This window comes from Lissotriton vulgaris, chromosome 11 (genome assembly GCF_964263255.1).
Source record: "Lissotriton vulgaris chromosome 11, aLisVul1.2, whole genome shotgun sequence".
Lineage (NCBI taxonomy): Eukaryota > Metazoa > Chordata > Amphibia > Caudata > Salamandridae > Lissotriton > Lissotriton vulgaris.
This window is the reverse complement of record NC_141699.1, coordinates 948,402,173-948,418,758: the sequence shown is the minus strand read 5'-3', so window position 1 is coordinate 948,418,758 and position 16,586 is coordinate 948,402,173. Positions and strand designations below refer to the sequence as shown.

At 46.2% G+C, this 16,586-nt stretch overlaps 1 protein-coding gene across 3 annotated transcripts in view; it reads right to left on the bottom strand.

Annotated features, from left to right (window-relative positions):
• Positions 1 to 16,586, bottom strand: part of HLTF (helicase like transcription factor) — a 416,132-nt gene that overhangs the window by 290,434 nt on the left and 109,112 nt on the right. For all 3 annotated transcript variants that reach the window (XM_086944107.1, XM_086944108.1, XM_086944109.1), the window contains 2 exons: positions 10,236 to 10,333; positions 8,480 to 8,554 (listed from right to left, as the gene is read on the bottom strand). In XM_086944107.1, the coding sequence (XP_086800233.1) occupies positions 8,480 to 8,554; positions 10,236 to 10,333 (173 nt within the window). The remainder of the gene's footprint in view (positions 1 to 8,479; positions 8,555 to 10,235; positions 10,334 to 16,586) is intronic.

The following is a 16,586-nucleotide window of genomic DNA, read 5'->3' as shown; positions in this document are numbered from 1 at the left end:
GGGTATGAGCCTGGCATTTCAGAAATGTTAAACATATTCCCACTGATAACCGCTCCTTGAGCAGAGCAGTGGAGAACGTATTCTAACTGCATTCTTAAAATGTAGAACACATATTCGGGAAATATTTGAAGCAGCTCTCACCCCCTGACCACTCTGAATTGACAAAGCAAATAGTGGCATCGCTACATCAAACAACCCTGCTCATACCGGCTAAAGGCAAGACCACTGCAGTGGCTAAAGCATGAATTAAGACCATTGACTTCAGATTCTTGCTTCCCTTTCCTCCGGTGTAATTGTCTCCCGTTGGCACTGTATTGCTGCCCTGGCTTTATATGGAGACGGCCACTGCTTCTCCTTGAAACCAAACACGCACGTGTGTAGCATTACTGTGATTTCTTAAATGGAGGACTCACGAGGTACTCCTTAAAAGGGGCACAATTGCATTAGTGGAAAAAAAATCACTTCAAGCACAGAAAAGGTTTTTTCATTGTGGACAATGCAAAGTACATTGTCTAGGGAAGGTTGAATGCGAACAGTACGTTGTGTAACATCTGGCCAAAAGCTAAAACATTTTAAATGACTAAGATTAAAGTTTTAGGTAAGATTGTCCGTTTATATTTTGCTACCATCGTCAAACTCCATTATTTTCCCTAATAAAAGAAAAGCGTCTCTTCCTACTGAAGGCCTATGAGGCGCGCCTCGTGATTTCCTTGTGGGCGCCATCTCAATCTGTGGTGAATTTTAGCTGATTGACGCCAGCTGGGAATGTCATGATACGGGCGGAGCGGCTGGAGTTGTGCCAGTGGCATCTGGAGGAAGGGTGGTGGCTCGGGGTTAAGAGGCCAGTGCTGGGGACGGTAGCTGCTCCATATAGCAAAATGAATTCAAATGAATTTGGCCACTCTAGGGTTCTGCTTGGTAAAGGAAAATGAATGTTCTTGTAACGATTCCCTAACTGCGGTCTTAACTCCTATACAACTGAACTTATTTTTACTAGAATACTCCGCCTGCAGGTTTTATAATCAGGTTTTTCAAATGGATGATAAAACGCTGGTACGAGTTATTGAAACAAAGTCCAGACATGTTAAACATGGCCTTTAAATTCATGATCGTCTCGTTTACAAAAGGGTGGGAGGAATCGAAACGTAGAGATTTCTCCCCTGCTTTATTCTTCCAACCCTGTTACAAATGTATCTCAGTTATAGGCAGGGTTTTAAGTGGGACGTAAAAACGGAGGGTAGGGGGGCGGGTCGTCTCCGCATTGTTCGCATATTCCTCGGGGCCAGCGCTGGAGGGGTGCAAAGCATCCGACCCGATCCCACCAGCACAGATCACTCACCCGCTGGCTCCACGGATGTTGCGGCAGCGTTGAGCCGGAGGTGCCATTGTAAAGCCTCATCTCCTCCGCCCGGCAGCAGGGCAACTTCTGCACTGTCACCAGCACAGATCACTCACCCGCTGGCTCCACGGATGTTGCGGCAGCGTTGAGCCAGAGGTGCCATTGCAAAGCCTCATCTCCTCCGCCCGGCAGCAAGGCAACTTCTGCACCGTTCGGGCAACAGCAAAAACAACCCAAAAAATGGCGGCCGAAAATTTTCGGATTGGGGCGTGTTTTGCTGTCCTGAGTGACGGACGACGTCACTGTCTAAAGAACAGCAAAACTTACGCCCCCAAATCCGAAAAAGACGGAGCTTCTTTGGAGGGACGGCTCTCTCCTCCAATGGCTGGCCTCAGTTTAGGAAGCCAGCCAATGGAGGAGAGACGGGCCAGGGAGGCGGGTTCTAAAGCCCTACTAAGAATCATTAAATCTCCTCCCCAGACTGCGCAAGCGCAGCCTTTAGGTCCTCGACCTAAAAACCAGGAGCCACCTCTTCAGAAGAAAGTGTAGCCAATGATCAGGATTTGTCTTTACAACGACCACTGGTAACGAGTGTCATGGATCAAACTAGCATACACACAGAAGAGCCAGCGACTACCTCTACCACAAAACCATCTTTTTTAGCCGAGGGCCAATCCTCAAATCTACCACCAGACAAAGGTACCACACAACTACACAATGCATCCGTAGGTGACAAACCAAAAAAGTCAACAGAAACCGGCAGACCAAAGAGAAACCCCATAAAGGGGGGTCCCTCGTAATGAATATAACAAAAAGGAATTTGAGTTCAGAGGAAGTAAGGATTTTGAATAAAGGCACATCGTATGTTCCCACTCATACATCAAATGCATTGGAGACTGAAATATCCCTTTTTCGGTTCATGCGGAAGTTGAGATTGAAATGTTTTTTCTTCATGAATACAACAGAGGAATTGCGCTAGTGTTTACTAGAGGGTCGTGTGTGATGGCCAGTTCTGCGTTCTCACCGTAAAGTTGCAATATCTCTTGTCCCTGTGAAGATTTGCGAAGCGAATACCTCTTAGGGAGTCAATCTTGATCTTCCAATCCGGAGAATACACTAAATCTTTTTGCGATGGGAAGCGCCTGGTATGGCTCGTGTCTCTTAAAGAACTCAAAGCTCAGGGTATGTAGTGAACGATTAGGAGGGGGGTAGAAGAAACCCAGGGGCAGTATGTTTATCTCACCCCTCGCGATGTGCTTATTACCCAGGTCGTAGAGAATTTTATTGACTAGCGTGGGTGATCTGAAAGTGAGTACGATACAGTCTCCGTGAAGAGATCTTGCACCGGAACCCACCCACTGCACCCTTATGGCCATTTTAAATTCTCTAAATAGGCAGTCATCTAAGCCTGTTTTAAGCCCTAACCAGTGCAAGGCCTTGTTTCTGGACATTTCCCATCCCTCTGATTCTAGTGGTGGTTTTCGCGGAACGTTTGCCAATACTATTACATAAGGTGTCGCTGCCGGAGGGAGATCTAGAGTATCATCTATGCCTGATTTTGCCCTGGTCTGATTATCAGAATTTGAGGAGGAAAACGGATGTGCACGAGGGGGATGGACGGGGTTTCCTGTTGAAATATTGTCTGCAATGGCCTTAACAGGGTTGTTTCCCTTTCCCCGATCTATATTATGGGGAGCGTTAGTTAAATGAGAGATTGATCCTAAGATGGTGTTCTGATGTATATCTGGGTTCCCGTTAATCTGATTGGACCCTTTGTGTTGGAATTTGTTTGTTATGGACAGAGTGTGTGTTATTGTTAACAAGCCCTGAGTGTGAGGATATAGATTGTTCTATTTGACTCAATCTAGTTTCCATTTGGTCCAGCCTGACCCTAAGATACATATCCAACCTTTCCACCACTATGATGAGTGACAATGTCGCTGTTGCCGTTTGCCAAACCCCAGTCATTGGTTCTTTGAACTTGTATAGTTGTTTTCCCCTGCACCCACTTGCCTCTTTCCTTGTTTGGTAATTTTTCTTTTTGGGGTACCTGTCTCTTTCTCATTCCCTGAAGGTGGGTGTATAATGGCGTGGATTACGGGGTTCAATGGGTGCTTGCTACCCGGAAGCATCAGATTTTTTGGTTTTTTTTGGGGCGGTTGTTGTAAGGATTCTGAATCGCTTAAGGAAATTGTTTCAACAGCATGCTGAACGCAACCGTTCGTAACGGTTTCCCTGGTAGATATGTGGCTAGGACTCGAGATAGAGGTCGGAAGGTTAAGCTCCAGGGAATTGGCCTTAATTAGTTCCTCCGCTGAGCTTATCTGATTATCTAAGGCCCCCGTTGCCCCCGTTACGTAGCTTAACAGTATTTGTTGCGAGTTTGTAGTAGCCCTACCTCCCCTATTAGGTTTGGGGCTAGCATGATTCCTTTTGCCCATTTTTCTGAGTAAGCGTATAGTCCTACTCCTAACGTTTATGCAGTGTTTGGTCTGGTTTGTAGGGTGGATATTCCTGCAGTAATAAAAAGAAAAATTTGCGGCCAGGGGGATTAGCCCGACCCGGCCCCAGTCAGCCACTGACAGGAACGGACCGGCCCGCGCGCGTCCCGCGGCGCGGGAGCCTGTGATTCAATTTAAAGGTCTCAGGGAGCGGGGCAACTGGTGAGCACCTCTTGCGAGGGAAGAGTATATGCGATTCAATGCCCCTGTGGGGTAGTTTACATAGGGAGAACCTCAAGGAAAATCAAAACGCGCATAATAGAACATAAGAGTAAAATTCGCAATAAGAATTTAAATTCATGTCTAGCAGCACACTGGGTGAATACACCACATACCATTCCCCAATTGAGGTTCACAATTCTTGAAAAAATTGAGATGACCCCAGGGACTTTCACACAACTTTAGCACACAGGGAGTAGTTTTGGATTAAGCATCTAGGGACGATAATTCCTGGGGGACTCAACGATCATTATGAACTCCTGTGTTTCTTACGATGATATCAAGTATAAGATGTATACATCTGTTGCATCTTGATGAGATTGTTAGGTCTTCATCTGTACAGGATTCGCACTCATTTCATATTCTTTTTTCTTTTCACTTTTTTTCCTGAGAATGTTTGTTTACTTTTGTACACGCTCCCTCTCAGATCCCTACTGATTCAGCAGTCTATGCGCCATGGGCATATTGAGCCGGACATGGTATGTTTCAGGTGTCCAGATTCGCTCTAAAAGATCAATATGTGTCGTACGTTTTACCATTCTCTCAGTTAGGCTTAGGGTGCCTGTTTGTTTGTTAATCAAATGTTTCGAACGCCTTTAGAATGTCTGATGGCATATATGTCGCTGTTTTCTTTTTTTTTTGTTCAGTGCATACACGCAGATCTTTAGGACATATTGGTAAGCCTTTGCAGACTGTGGGTAATACATTTGATCATCGTCTATCTGTTTGTTTGCTATTCAGTGCCTGATGTGCCTAATGTGCATTTCTCTCGCTCCATAGCCCTGTTCACATTCCTTGAAAAATAGCATTTGAGGCCCGAAGAGGGGTAAGAGGTTTTCTTGACTGCGTTTGACAGAACAGGAACTTTGATTTAATCATATCACTGGACAAATTTCTTTGGTTATTGAATTCACAAATTTGAATCAGGCGCATGTTACACATGGCACATGTTTTCTCCGATATCCACATCTTATCACCGTATAAACTGGAGAACGGGAATACTTTCCTTTTCCTTTTCTCTTTCCTTTCTCCATCTTGCCCCTTTGAGTGCTAATCCTATTTTTCAGATACCCTGGAGATGTATGGATAGTCCTATTCATGTAACATTTTCACTTTTGTTGTAGCTCCGAGCGGAGGACTTCTACTTCTCACATCATCTGCCTTACTGCGTTCAAATAACCCCTGAAGAAGGGTTTAGTATAACCCGAAATGCTTTGGGATTGATTGTTAAATGTGCAATTAATGTTCTCTTGCATATAATGCAATAAGAGTTAAATTATTGTATTATGCATCAATGATGATTCAAATTGTATTTGTGTAATACATACATTTTTGGGAGAATCATGGCAATACAAAAGCATTGAAAATACCTCCGAATCAAAATATTGTGTTTGATTTTGTTGTATATGATTTCATAACATTTGAAAAAAATTGGACACCTAATGAGACCTTAGGGTCTTCTTGCTGTACTTAATGCAGGTCTGGGGCTTCCCACACCTTTAGTTCAATTGTTATTCATAAGGGGGTTTAGGGCTAAACCCTTTAGCGTGAAAGCACGCTTTCTAGGAGTTTGAAACTGAAAAGCTTGTTTTTTATAAACAATCTACCTTGGTGTACAGGTCACTCTACATACAGAGTAAGTCTTTGTACACGTCATGTGGGTTATTGTTCAACTTTATGAGTTGCGGAGGAAATAGTTAAACTGTGTGTTTTATTGGAAGCATGCATTATTTTGTCTAATCAAAGAATAGCTTATTAAAATTACAAGGAGTCTTCACTTCAGCTGAGTATTCTTGGGGTTGATTTATGATATGTATCAATGATTTGCCGAACACAGTACATTGCTTTATTGAAGAATTATACAGAAGTAAGGATTACTCTGATGGAATTGTGATTGTCAGGACAACTTAATTTTGCGGACCGTTTCTAGCTCCAAGTTGAGTACAATTAGCGTAGAATGTACTACCTATGACTCCGATAAGACTCAGTCATTTATTATTAGTAGTACTACTGCTATTAGAACAATAGCTCCCTGAAAAAGCCAATGCTTGAGCGAAGTGCGTTGGCTGTGTATGTTTGTTTTGTCCTTGAGACAAAGGTAAAGAACTAAAAAAAGAAATCAAGCCTAAATAGACTAACCCATACTTCAGAAAGAAATGTAAATTTGATTCTATGTTTTTCATTTGACTCTTTTCATGTGTTTTTAAAAAGCTTAAGTTAGGACCATCTGATAGCTGGTCATTTGAGGTGGGCAATGTCTTTGTAATTCTAAATCTGCGATTACCTTAGGTGGTGCAGTGAATGAGTTCCCTGGCTGCCAATATTTCTTCAGATTTTCCTCCCACTGAAGGAAGAAAAAAAACGAATCTCCGCAAACTTCACCAATTCACCACACCGACTCATTCTATTCCTCTTCCAAAATATACCCTACCTCCACTCTCTGACTTATCGCAAACCTCTTTTACTACAATGAACTCCCAAATACCTCTTTCCAAACTCTTACCTCTGCTATCCATCCTCTATTCTATTCATCCAACTAATGGGCTCACTTGTCCACCACTCCCATTAACATTTTATATTTCCCCTTACTAATCCAACACTATTCAACCTTTGGGTTCCGGACTAACGTGCTACTTGCTGAACTGAGCTTCAACACCTTGTCAGGGGTAGTAGGTGCTATATAAATACAATTGCAACAACAACAATATACAATACTGGAGATTTTCTAATTAGCTCTTTTCTCCACCTCATATAAAACTCTCCCATTCTCCTCTGTGTAAGGAGATGCCCCAGCTGGGAATTTTTTCCTCACAAAAGAAAGAATCAGGAATGAAAACAATCCACGACAGAAAATCAATCAAATCAATAATTAACTAAAAGGCAGTCTAACTCACAAACCTATGCTCCGAGGTTCAGCTCTGTCGCAGCAGAAAAGAAACTGGGGTAAAATGCTGAGCTTTCCAAGCCAACATAGACTTCACAGAGTATTGAGATTTAAGTAGTGCGAGTCATAAATTCTTCAGTTCTAAACCGTTTGCCTACATTTGTTTATATTTAAGAAACAAAGTGGAAACAAACAAAATTAATCGGAGAATTATTCAAAGGTTAAGATTCTGGGGAGGACACCAAAAATCTGACACAATGATGGAACTGTTCAGAAGACACCACGTCCTTGAAAACATGCTTTTCCAATGCAATATAACCCTCTCTGGAACTCAACAAACAAAACAATCAACAAGATCTTTCAACAAGATATCACATCCAACCCCATCAACAAACCCTAAGCCCTTGGTGTATTATTAAAACACTTGCCCCGTAACACCACTAATCTCTTTCTGCTAGATATCCTACTTACCTAGGGAGCAAGATGAATCTGTACACATGGAAAGACAACAAAAATACATCGCATCACACATGGTGGGCATGGGTATGCCTCTTACGAAGTGCAGTCAACACCACTTTCAACAAAGGCCATGAGCACAACTCGTCTGATAAGATAATATCTTACTGGTTCTGTTACTTAAAAACATATAAAATGTATAATGCAATAGTAAAAAAGAAAAACTATTTTTTTTTACAAATGTATCATATATTGTAAATTGTTTTAAGTAACTGAAATAATAAAATATCTGCTCTGACAACTCGTTCAGACGTCTTTGGTTTATCCTTGATATCCATCTACAAAAGTCAAAATCTCCTTGATCACGGCTTTAGTGGGCACAACACCAATCCCACCATTTGGCCACATCGAAGCAACACATTCACTCCTTACTAATATCTTGATAAGAATCTATGCACAGGTCAGCTAAATACCTTCCAGGTTCTTTTTGCAACTTCCTTTCTTGTTCCTTCCCTATTCAATCTTACTTCTTTCCTCCTATATTTTTCTTAGTCTTTTCCTGATTCACCCTTTTTTCACCTAACCCGATCTTCCTTTTCTTCCGGACAAGCAAATTATCAAATTCTGTATCGCAAACCTGTACTGATCACCTGAAAGTTAACACCTTCAGAGCGGCGCGAATTTTTTCGCGCTGTGCTGAAGGTTCGAAAAACGGGCGTGGTCGTGACGGAACGGTTCCATCATCAGCACAGCCCAACCGACGCTGATGACGGAACCGTTCCCTCATAAGCATCGAAGGGGTTATTAATCGTTGTACAAAACCTGCCACTGCTTCTTTGTACCTCCTTGTTCTGAAAATTCAATAAAAATCATGTGGGAAAAAAAAAGATTCTAGGGAAGACGCTTTGCTGCAAAACGTAAACCTTTAGACGCAAACATACAGTAATTTAGATAGACTGGTTGTGATCTTGGGGCACTACATTTCCCACAAGAGGCCCTTAATTTATGGAGACGAGTCACACTGGAGTTTGCCCTTTAAATTTAAGCCAAAACACTTTTATAGTATTTGATTACAAATACCTCTGCTGGCTCCATTTCCCTAGTTTTGTCCTCTTCCCGCAAGTCTTCAAAGAGCTTGTCAAACTCAGTCTTTAACTGAAAAACAAAAAGTAGAATACAGTGAAATGGTACGTTAGGATACCTATATGAGAATGCATTTGCAAAATCCAAGCAAAACATTTACAATAAGAGAACAGAAACGCTGCACGGTGGATTGATAACTGTCAAAAATTCAGCTTGGGAAATATACTCCTAACCAATAGTGAGGAGAGAAAACTGGTGACAACTAAATGAAAAAGACAGGAACTCAATAATATTAATGAGAGTCAACAGTACTGTAAAAAGTGTAACAAGAAAACAGCTTATATAGAACTTGTCACTCTAGCTACAAGTTCACCTGTAGATTACAGAGATTTCAGAAGGTTAGGTCAGCACGGGAAAGGATTTCAGCAAGGAGCATCTTGTTGCATATGCTTTGGAACTGAAACTGATAGAAACATTTCTAGATAAGAGGTGTTTGGCACTGCATCATATAAAATAGGCAGTGAAGGTAGGCTGTTCCATATCGTAGAAGCAAGTAAACGACTTTGCAATTATGCATATTGGATAATCTAGCAATTTCTGTGTTCTGGGGGGAACTATAAAGTGACAGTAATAGCCCTTTAAATTAGGCTTTTGTTTTTGGCCTAGCTGGAATTGTACATAAGAAAGCCCCTTCACCGCCTGCAGATTCCTGCTTAGAAAGGAAAGCAGACAATCTGCTGGGGCTGGTCAATGTGTCCAGGTCTTGGCAAATAACGCTGGGAAAGTTTGCAGCATAATTTACTTGGTCCACCCCAGATCCGAGTTATAGTTTAATAATAGCTGCCCCAGTCTTCTGAATGCTTGGATCGACCCTGCTGTTCAATAAAGTCTTACAATGGTACAACCTTATGAGTCCTGTCCTTTTCTAAACCTGGGGTGTAGGTACCCAAGGAGTAAAAAAAAACTCATGTCATGATGGTTTTTATCTACATTGCAAAACAGTCTCAAGACCCTATTACGTAGAGCTATATGTGTGAAATGCACCTGTTGGACTGTTATTGTAAACAAAGGTTTAAAACAGTAATTGCCAAAGATTTATATTGCTGAGCACAGTGCTCGCAAGAATAATCAGTTCCTTGGAGATCATAGCATTGATCGCAGCGCATAGAGATCTTGCAATGAGGCATACAGAGGAAAAAACTAGAGGGAAGATTAATGGACACCCCACAATTTTCACCTTTGCTGGACTTTATTTTCGCTGTTTTAGTTCCCTGTGCACTTTACCCCTACTAACCAGTAGTAAAGTGCCTAAGCTCCCCCTTTAAGCATAGTCGAAATAGCTTATTCCCAATTGGTATATTCAACTTGCATACACGTCCCTAGTACATCGTACAAAATGTACGCACGGCCTGTAAGTGAAATGTCACTAGGGTGACTGCAGCACTTACTGTGCCATCCACTACAGTGACAGTGTAAAACTTTGCTTCAGGCCGCCACTGCAGTCTGACTGTCGTACGTTAGCCACTAGAATTCGCCCCGTTGAATATGACAAACATGGTTAGGGTGGATTTATGCGGACTGCAACTCCTCTTTATGATGATGGTTTTGACTATATTATGACAAAATTAATTAAATGTTTAAAAAAAAGATCAGAATGGAAGAGAACAGTTAGAACTATACACCACCAAGCACCTCCATCTTTTCATTTTAACAAGTATGAAATAACATTTACAAAAATGATCAATTTACAAACCTGCTCTGTTGTCATTTGTATAGCGGGGAGGTCTGGAGCACCATAACTTGGACCTGCTCTCTCCGAAGCCCAGCGCGACTCAAAACTAAACTGTGAGCCTAATTTCAAAGAAAATGCATTCCAGCAATGAGACATTAAAAATACAGGGGAAAAACATATATACAAACACCATTGCATTTTTGTTTTAACTCCCAAACAGGGACACTGGAATAATGCGACTACGTTACTGCAGTTTTTAGTTATGGATTTGCAACCCTTACTACACAATCATTCAACTGCTGCATAATTTGCAGAATGTAAACAAAAAAAAAATTGTAGCCCAAAGAAATGAAGAGTGACTAACATTGCTTCATCCCTATTGTAGCTCAGTGGAAGGTGCTTTGCGAAATTTAATTGGTCATCTTTCAGTTGCTGGTTGCTCTGTATCTGTGTTAAACGGAGACTAATGCGTTGAAACCTCTACCCAGATACTATTAACATGTGTAAGAAGGACAAAATAATGATGTAATGGTGCCACAAACCGCACCGCTGTACGCTGCATAATTTGCCAATTCATGCTGTATACTGTAGTAAATCCTGCCACATAATTTGGTTCTCCCCTGCCACATAATTCCGGTGGCCATGGTCTCAACTAAACTACTACGGGGGTTTTAACAAGAAAAAAAGCATATTTTACATTACCAATGGTGTGACAACACTGAAAGCCTTAGGTGCACTCGGCTTAGCTGGGCATTATTAAATCTTCATATTCCTCTCTCTGTGACTTCCTGTGGGTTCTTTTAATACAGGTACAGCTTTCACAGTACTTACCAAAGTGCTCTGTCGCCACACTTTACTGGATATCTGTGCTAGCTACAACATTCTTTTAGGCCTGATGGGCACTCCCTATTTGTGGCTCTCATCCAATAGGGAGAGTGAAACAGAGAGAGGTATTCTATCAGTACTGTCCTGTATTTCATGCACCTCTGATGAGTGAGTGCCTTGCTTTAAACTTGCAGGCCACCATCCAGGTTTATGATGATAGGTGGTAGAGAGACTATAGCAACATTGCTTGCCTGCATGAATCAAGGTAGGAAGAATTCTGCAAAAAGATCTACTATGAAGCACCATAAAAATGAGGTTTGAATTAACACTTCCTTAGTACAAATGTGGTGGAATAGGAATTGTAAAAGCAAATTTGCATAAGATGGTTGTGAGAAAGTGCCATCTTTCTTGCATGGTATGCCCCCCACTTTTTGCTTAATTGCTGATGTGCTTTGGCTGAGTGTGCCCTGGACTCCTGCCAATCAGGTGCCCAGGGCATGTGTTCTTTCCCTAAAACTGTGTTGAAACTAAAACCCAATTGGCATCTCTGGCCACATGTCAGTCCCTGGTAAATGGTACCCTAGGTACCAAGGGCATTGTGACCAGAGAAGACCCCTATGGGCTGCAGCACTTACTGTGCCACCTGTAGGGGCCCTGTACCCTGACACACACACACACACTGCCTTTGCAGGTTGAGCGTCCTGGTACAAAACTAAACAAAGAGTCGACATGGCAAACATCCCTGTGTGCCATTCCCACAAACACACTACCATGGCATCCATCAGTCACCCTTCTAGCTGGGTGCACTAGGCCAGTGGTGTGGGCACAGGTGCATGAGCCCTGTGCCCTTACAGTACCCAGGGTCAATCCTGGGCACTGCAAGTGCAGTGCTGCCATTAAGAGTACATGGTGCGGGGAGGAGCTTCGCGGGCGACCAAGATGGCCGCGTAAGCTCGGAGCTCCGCGGACCTTCCGATCCTCCGCAACTATCCTGCCCGTAATCCTGATCCACGTGGGTGGATAATTGTTGCTGATGGTCCACTGAGGCAAGAACCGTTTTCAGATCCCGAATCGGTGTCTCCTACGCTGAGCTACGTCGAGTGGGACTCCGTGCCAGTTCAGTGCCATTGTCTCTCCGGACTCCGCCACTACGCACTGCCGATCTGCGGAGTGCCTGTTTGCCTTCACCAGTGGCGAGGTGTACTGGATAGCGGAGCGACCCTGTGACGGCATTCTACGGTCTGTCCCGGACAAATCTCCGGCTCCCTGGGCTCGGACCTGCCTGGCATAGCCCTTTGTTCTCTTGGACCGAACATGGCGGGCAGAGGGGACCCCGATAAGACATCGAACAAAGGCGTCCGCGGCAAATCACAGCAACAACAGAACAGGATTGAGCGCTATACCCAACCAAAGACGCCGCCTGTTACTGGGCCCTCTGCCAAGAACATCCCGCACTCAGGCTCGCCGGACGGCTCTGAGCCCACTTTGAGTGACATTTTGGGGGCCATTACAAGTTTCCGGGCGGACATGCAGCAACAGCATGAAGTCCTTACGCATAAGGTGGATGGCATGGCCGTTGATCTGACTCTCATTAGAGCCGACCTGGGTAAAACTAATGATCGAGTCAAGAACTTGGACATCAAGACGTCCAGTCTGACGGGAGATGTCTCGGACTTACAAACTGAAGTCCGGAACCTGCAGAGGACGGCGGAGCAATTCGCAAGGCGGCTGGATGACTTTGAGAGCCGTGCCAGGCGGCAGAACGTCCGCATTGTCGGTGTACCGGAGGGTTCGGAGGAGGCGGCGACGGACCTCCTCGTAGAAGACCTGATCAAGACTCATCTGGCGCCGCCTGGCCTTAGCAACTTTTTCTCGGTGGAGCGTGCCCACCGAGTGCCGGGTGGCCCGCCGAAGTCGGGCGTGGCACCCAGACCCATCGTAGCCCGGCTGCTCAACTTCCGTGACAGAGACGCGGTCCTGCAGGCTTCCAGACGACATGGACCGCTCAAATTCCAGAATGCCGATGTCCATTTCTATCCGGACTTCACCAGGACGGTTCAGCGACAGCGCCAGAGCTACGCAGGGGTGAAGCGAAGACTGCGGGACCTGGGATTCAAGTATTCCATGATGTTCCCTGCCAAGCTCCGGATCGAGCACGAGGGTCGTGCCCTTTTCTTTGACTTTGCTGAAAATGTAAGTGACTGGCTGGACACTTTATCGACGCGCCGAGACGCACAGGAAGACCATGAAGGTGGCGCTGCTGGCGGCCCGGACCTATGAGACTTGGCTCTGTAGTGGGTGATTCCTTGTCGGTAATATTTGCCTCAATTGACTATCGAATGTAGCTTTAAGATGCCGTATTACCTTTCCTGTCAGTACATGGAGGGTGGCGGGGGGTGTTCGCGAAGATTCCTCACTCCTCTGGGTGTCTTCTTGTAGAGCAGTTATGGGGCGACAGGCACACTGCTGGTTGGGGGGGCTTTTTAGTCATATGCAGGGGTGCAGGGTGGGGGGGTGCAACTATGCAAGTTTTATTGTTTGTTTGTTCTATCTCTTTCTTTTTCTTGAGGCAATGGACTGTGTGTTTTACTGTGCAATTGATAATTGAGTTGGTTGGAGTCGGGTGGGGCGGGTTGTTGGATGATGGGGGGTAGGAAGTTGAAAGTGCTTAGCTGGAATGTCAATGGACTAGGTGACCGAGTTAAGAGAGGGGTGGTCATTCAACTGATAAAGAGGCACATGCCTGATGTTGTGCTTTTGCAAGAGACGCATTTGGTGGGAAACTCCTGTAGGGCCCTAAATCGTAAGGGCTACAAAATGGTTGCCCACTCTGGGTTCTCCTCGGGTTCCCGGGGGGCGGGCATCCTTGTGCGTGCGTCCCTTCCTCTTGAAATAGACGTCACACTACTTGATGACAGAGGACGCTACGCGGCTGTGGCGGGAAGATGGGAGGGGCGTTCCCTGGCGCTGCTTTCGGTTTATGTTCCCCCAGGCCTCCAATCTAGCACCTTCCAGGACCTTGGTAGCGCCATCTTGTCCCTGCCTTCGGGCTTATTGATCCTAGGGGGCGATTTTAACTCAGTCTGCTCTGGCACCCTTGATCGCCAGCCGCCGAGGGACCTACTGGGCTCCCGACTGTGGCTGCCGACCTTCCTGGACTCTATGGGTTTGGTGGATTGTTGGCGGCTACTGCATCCTGCGCTCCGCCAGTTTTCGTTTCTTTCCGGTGCCCATGGGAGCCTGTCCCGCATAGATTATGTTCTCACCCTGGCGGCGCAGTCGCCTGCCATCTCCGAGGCCCGTTTTTTGGCAAGGGGCGTCTCCGATCACTCGCCGTTGTGGGTCTCCTTTGATTTCGGTGTCGTGCTGTCAAGCCGTCCGGCAGCGGTAAAAACTTGGTACTTCCGCAACCATAAAACGCGAGCACTCCTGGCTAAGGCCATCGACCTATATTTCACTGAAAATGTGGGCTCCGTTGGCTCTGCGGTCACCCTGTGGGAGGCATTTAAGACTGTGTTGCGGGGTGAAGCCCTAGCTCTCATTGCAGAGGCTAAGCGAGCTCGTGATGCCGACCTTCTACATGTGGAAGAAGAAGTCTTGGACCTCGAGTCCCGTTTGGGGCCTGAGCCTGACCCTTCTCTCCTACACGAACTCTCCCTAAACAGTCGGAGTATCATGATCTCGCTACGAATGCGGCCCTGGTTTTGGCCAAGGAGCAGCAGGGCCGCATTTATGATGTCGGTGATAAGGCCGGTAAACTGCTGGCCTGGTTGGACAGGCGGGAGATGGCAAGCCGGGTGGTCCCGGTGATCCTGGGCGAGGACGGAGTGGTGGTCACAGATCCGAGTGCCATTGCCGAGTCTTTTGCAGACTATTACCGGGGAGTTTATACAGCCGGCTCGGATCGCTCCGAGGCCGATTCAGCTGAGTTCCTCTCGGCGATTGACCTCCCTTGTCTTTCGGAAGAGGAAAGAGTCGATATGGACCGGGATATCACCTCGGACGAAATTGCTTTGGCGATCCGCGCCCTGCGAGCGGGTAAAGCTACCGGCCCCAATGGCATACCGGTTGAGCTGTACAAGATCCGGCCGGATGTGCTCTCTCCTTATTTGAGGGGTATGTTCCTCCGGGCCCGTGAGGAGGGTGTCCTTCCCTTGGACCAGCGGCTGGCCACCATAGTGGTCATCCATAAGGAAGGCAAACCGCGGGATGTCTGTAGATCCTACCGCCCCATTTCTCTCCTCAACGCGGAGCCCAAGATCCTGGCTAAACTACTGGCAAATCGGTTGGTCGGGGTTATCAGCGACTTGGTGCACCCGGACCAATCCGGTTTTATTCCCCGCCGCAACACTGCCCTTAACCTGAGACGCCTACACGGGGTCATGGCCAGAGCTCACGCCCTTACGGAACCGGCGGTACTTGCCTCCCTTGATGCCACGATGGCCTTTGATTCCCTAGAGTGGAGCTACTTATGGGCGGTACTGACAAAGCTTGGGTTTGGACCGGGCTTCCTGGGCTGGGTGCAACTTCTTTATGCTTGCCCTCTGGCCGCTGTCACGGTTAACGGCCGCATGTCTGCCCCTTTTGCGCTCCACCGTGGCACCAGACAGGGTTGCCCCTTGTCTCCACTCCTGTTTGCGCTGGCCCTGGAGCCACTCGCGGCTATGCTACGCTCGCACCCTGACTTGCATGGGATCTCCTGGTCCCCGGGTTTCGAGGACAGGGTCTCCCTGTATGCGGACGACATCCTGCTTTACCTCACCTCCCCCTGTAAGTCGCTTATTGTGGCGTGTGACGTGCTCCGATTGTTTGGGCGCTATTCTGGCCTGATTATTAATTGGGCCAAATCCTCCCTCTACATCCTCAAGGGTGACACACCGCGCCTCCCCAGAGGTTGCAACATACAACTGGCCGGACAAGGCTTCAAGTACCTAGGGATCTATATATCGAATAATCCTAAGGCGAGGTATGACCACAACTTACTCCCCCCGCTCCACCGACTGCGGAGGGATGTGGAGAGTTGGCGCAAGCTCCCTCTCTCTCTCCTGGGCCGGGCGGCATTATTTAAAATGATGTCCCTGCCCAGGTTCCTATATGCCTTGCAGAACACTCAGGACCTTGTTCCGGCTCGTTATTTTAGGGAGGTTGAGAGCCTGCAGCGTGCCCTGCTTTGGGATGGTCGGCCCCGAGTCGCTGTCCAGAAGCTTACGATGTCGTGGTATGATGGGGGCATTGCGCTACCAGATGTGCGGAGGTACTACTGGTCCTCTCAACTTACCGCTATTAATCACGGCCTTTATGGTCCTGTGGACAGCCCGGGCTATGCTATGGATAGATGGCTCTTGAAAGGAGGCAATTACTACCGCGCCCTATATTCTAGATTCTTTGATCGGCGCCTCACAGGCCCGACCAAGGCGGCGGTCCACGCGTGGCGAACGATCAATAAGATACAGGGCTGGCAGGGCAGGCTGACGAAATTCACCCCTCTATATGACTCAGATATCTTAGGCAAGCTCTGGCATACCAAGGGTTTCGATAAATGGGACC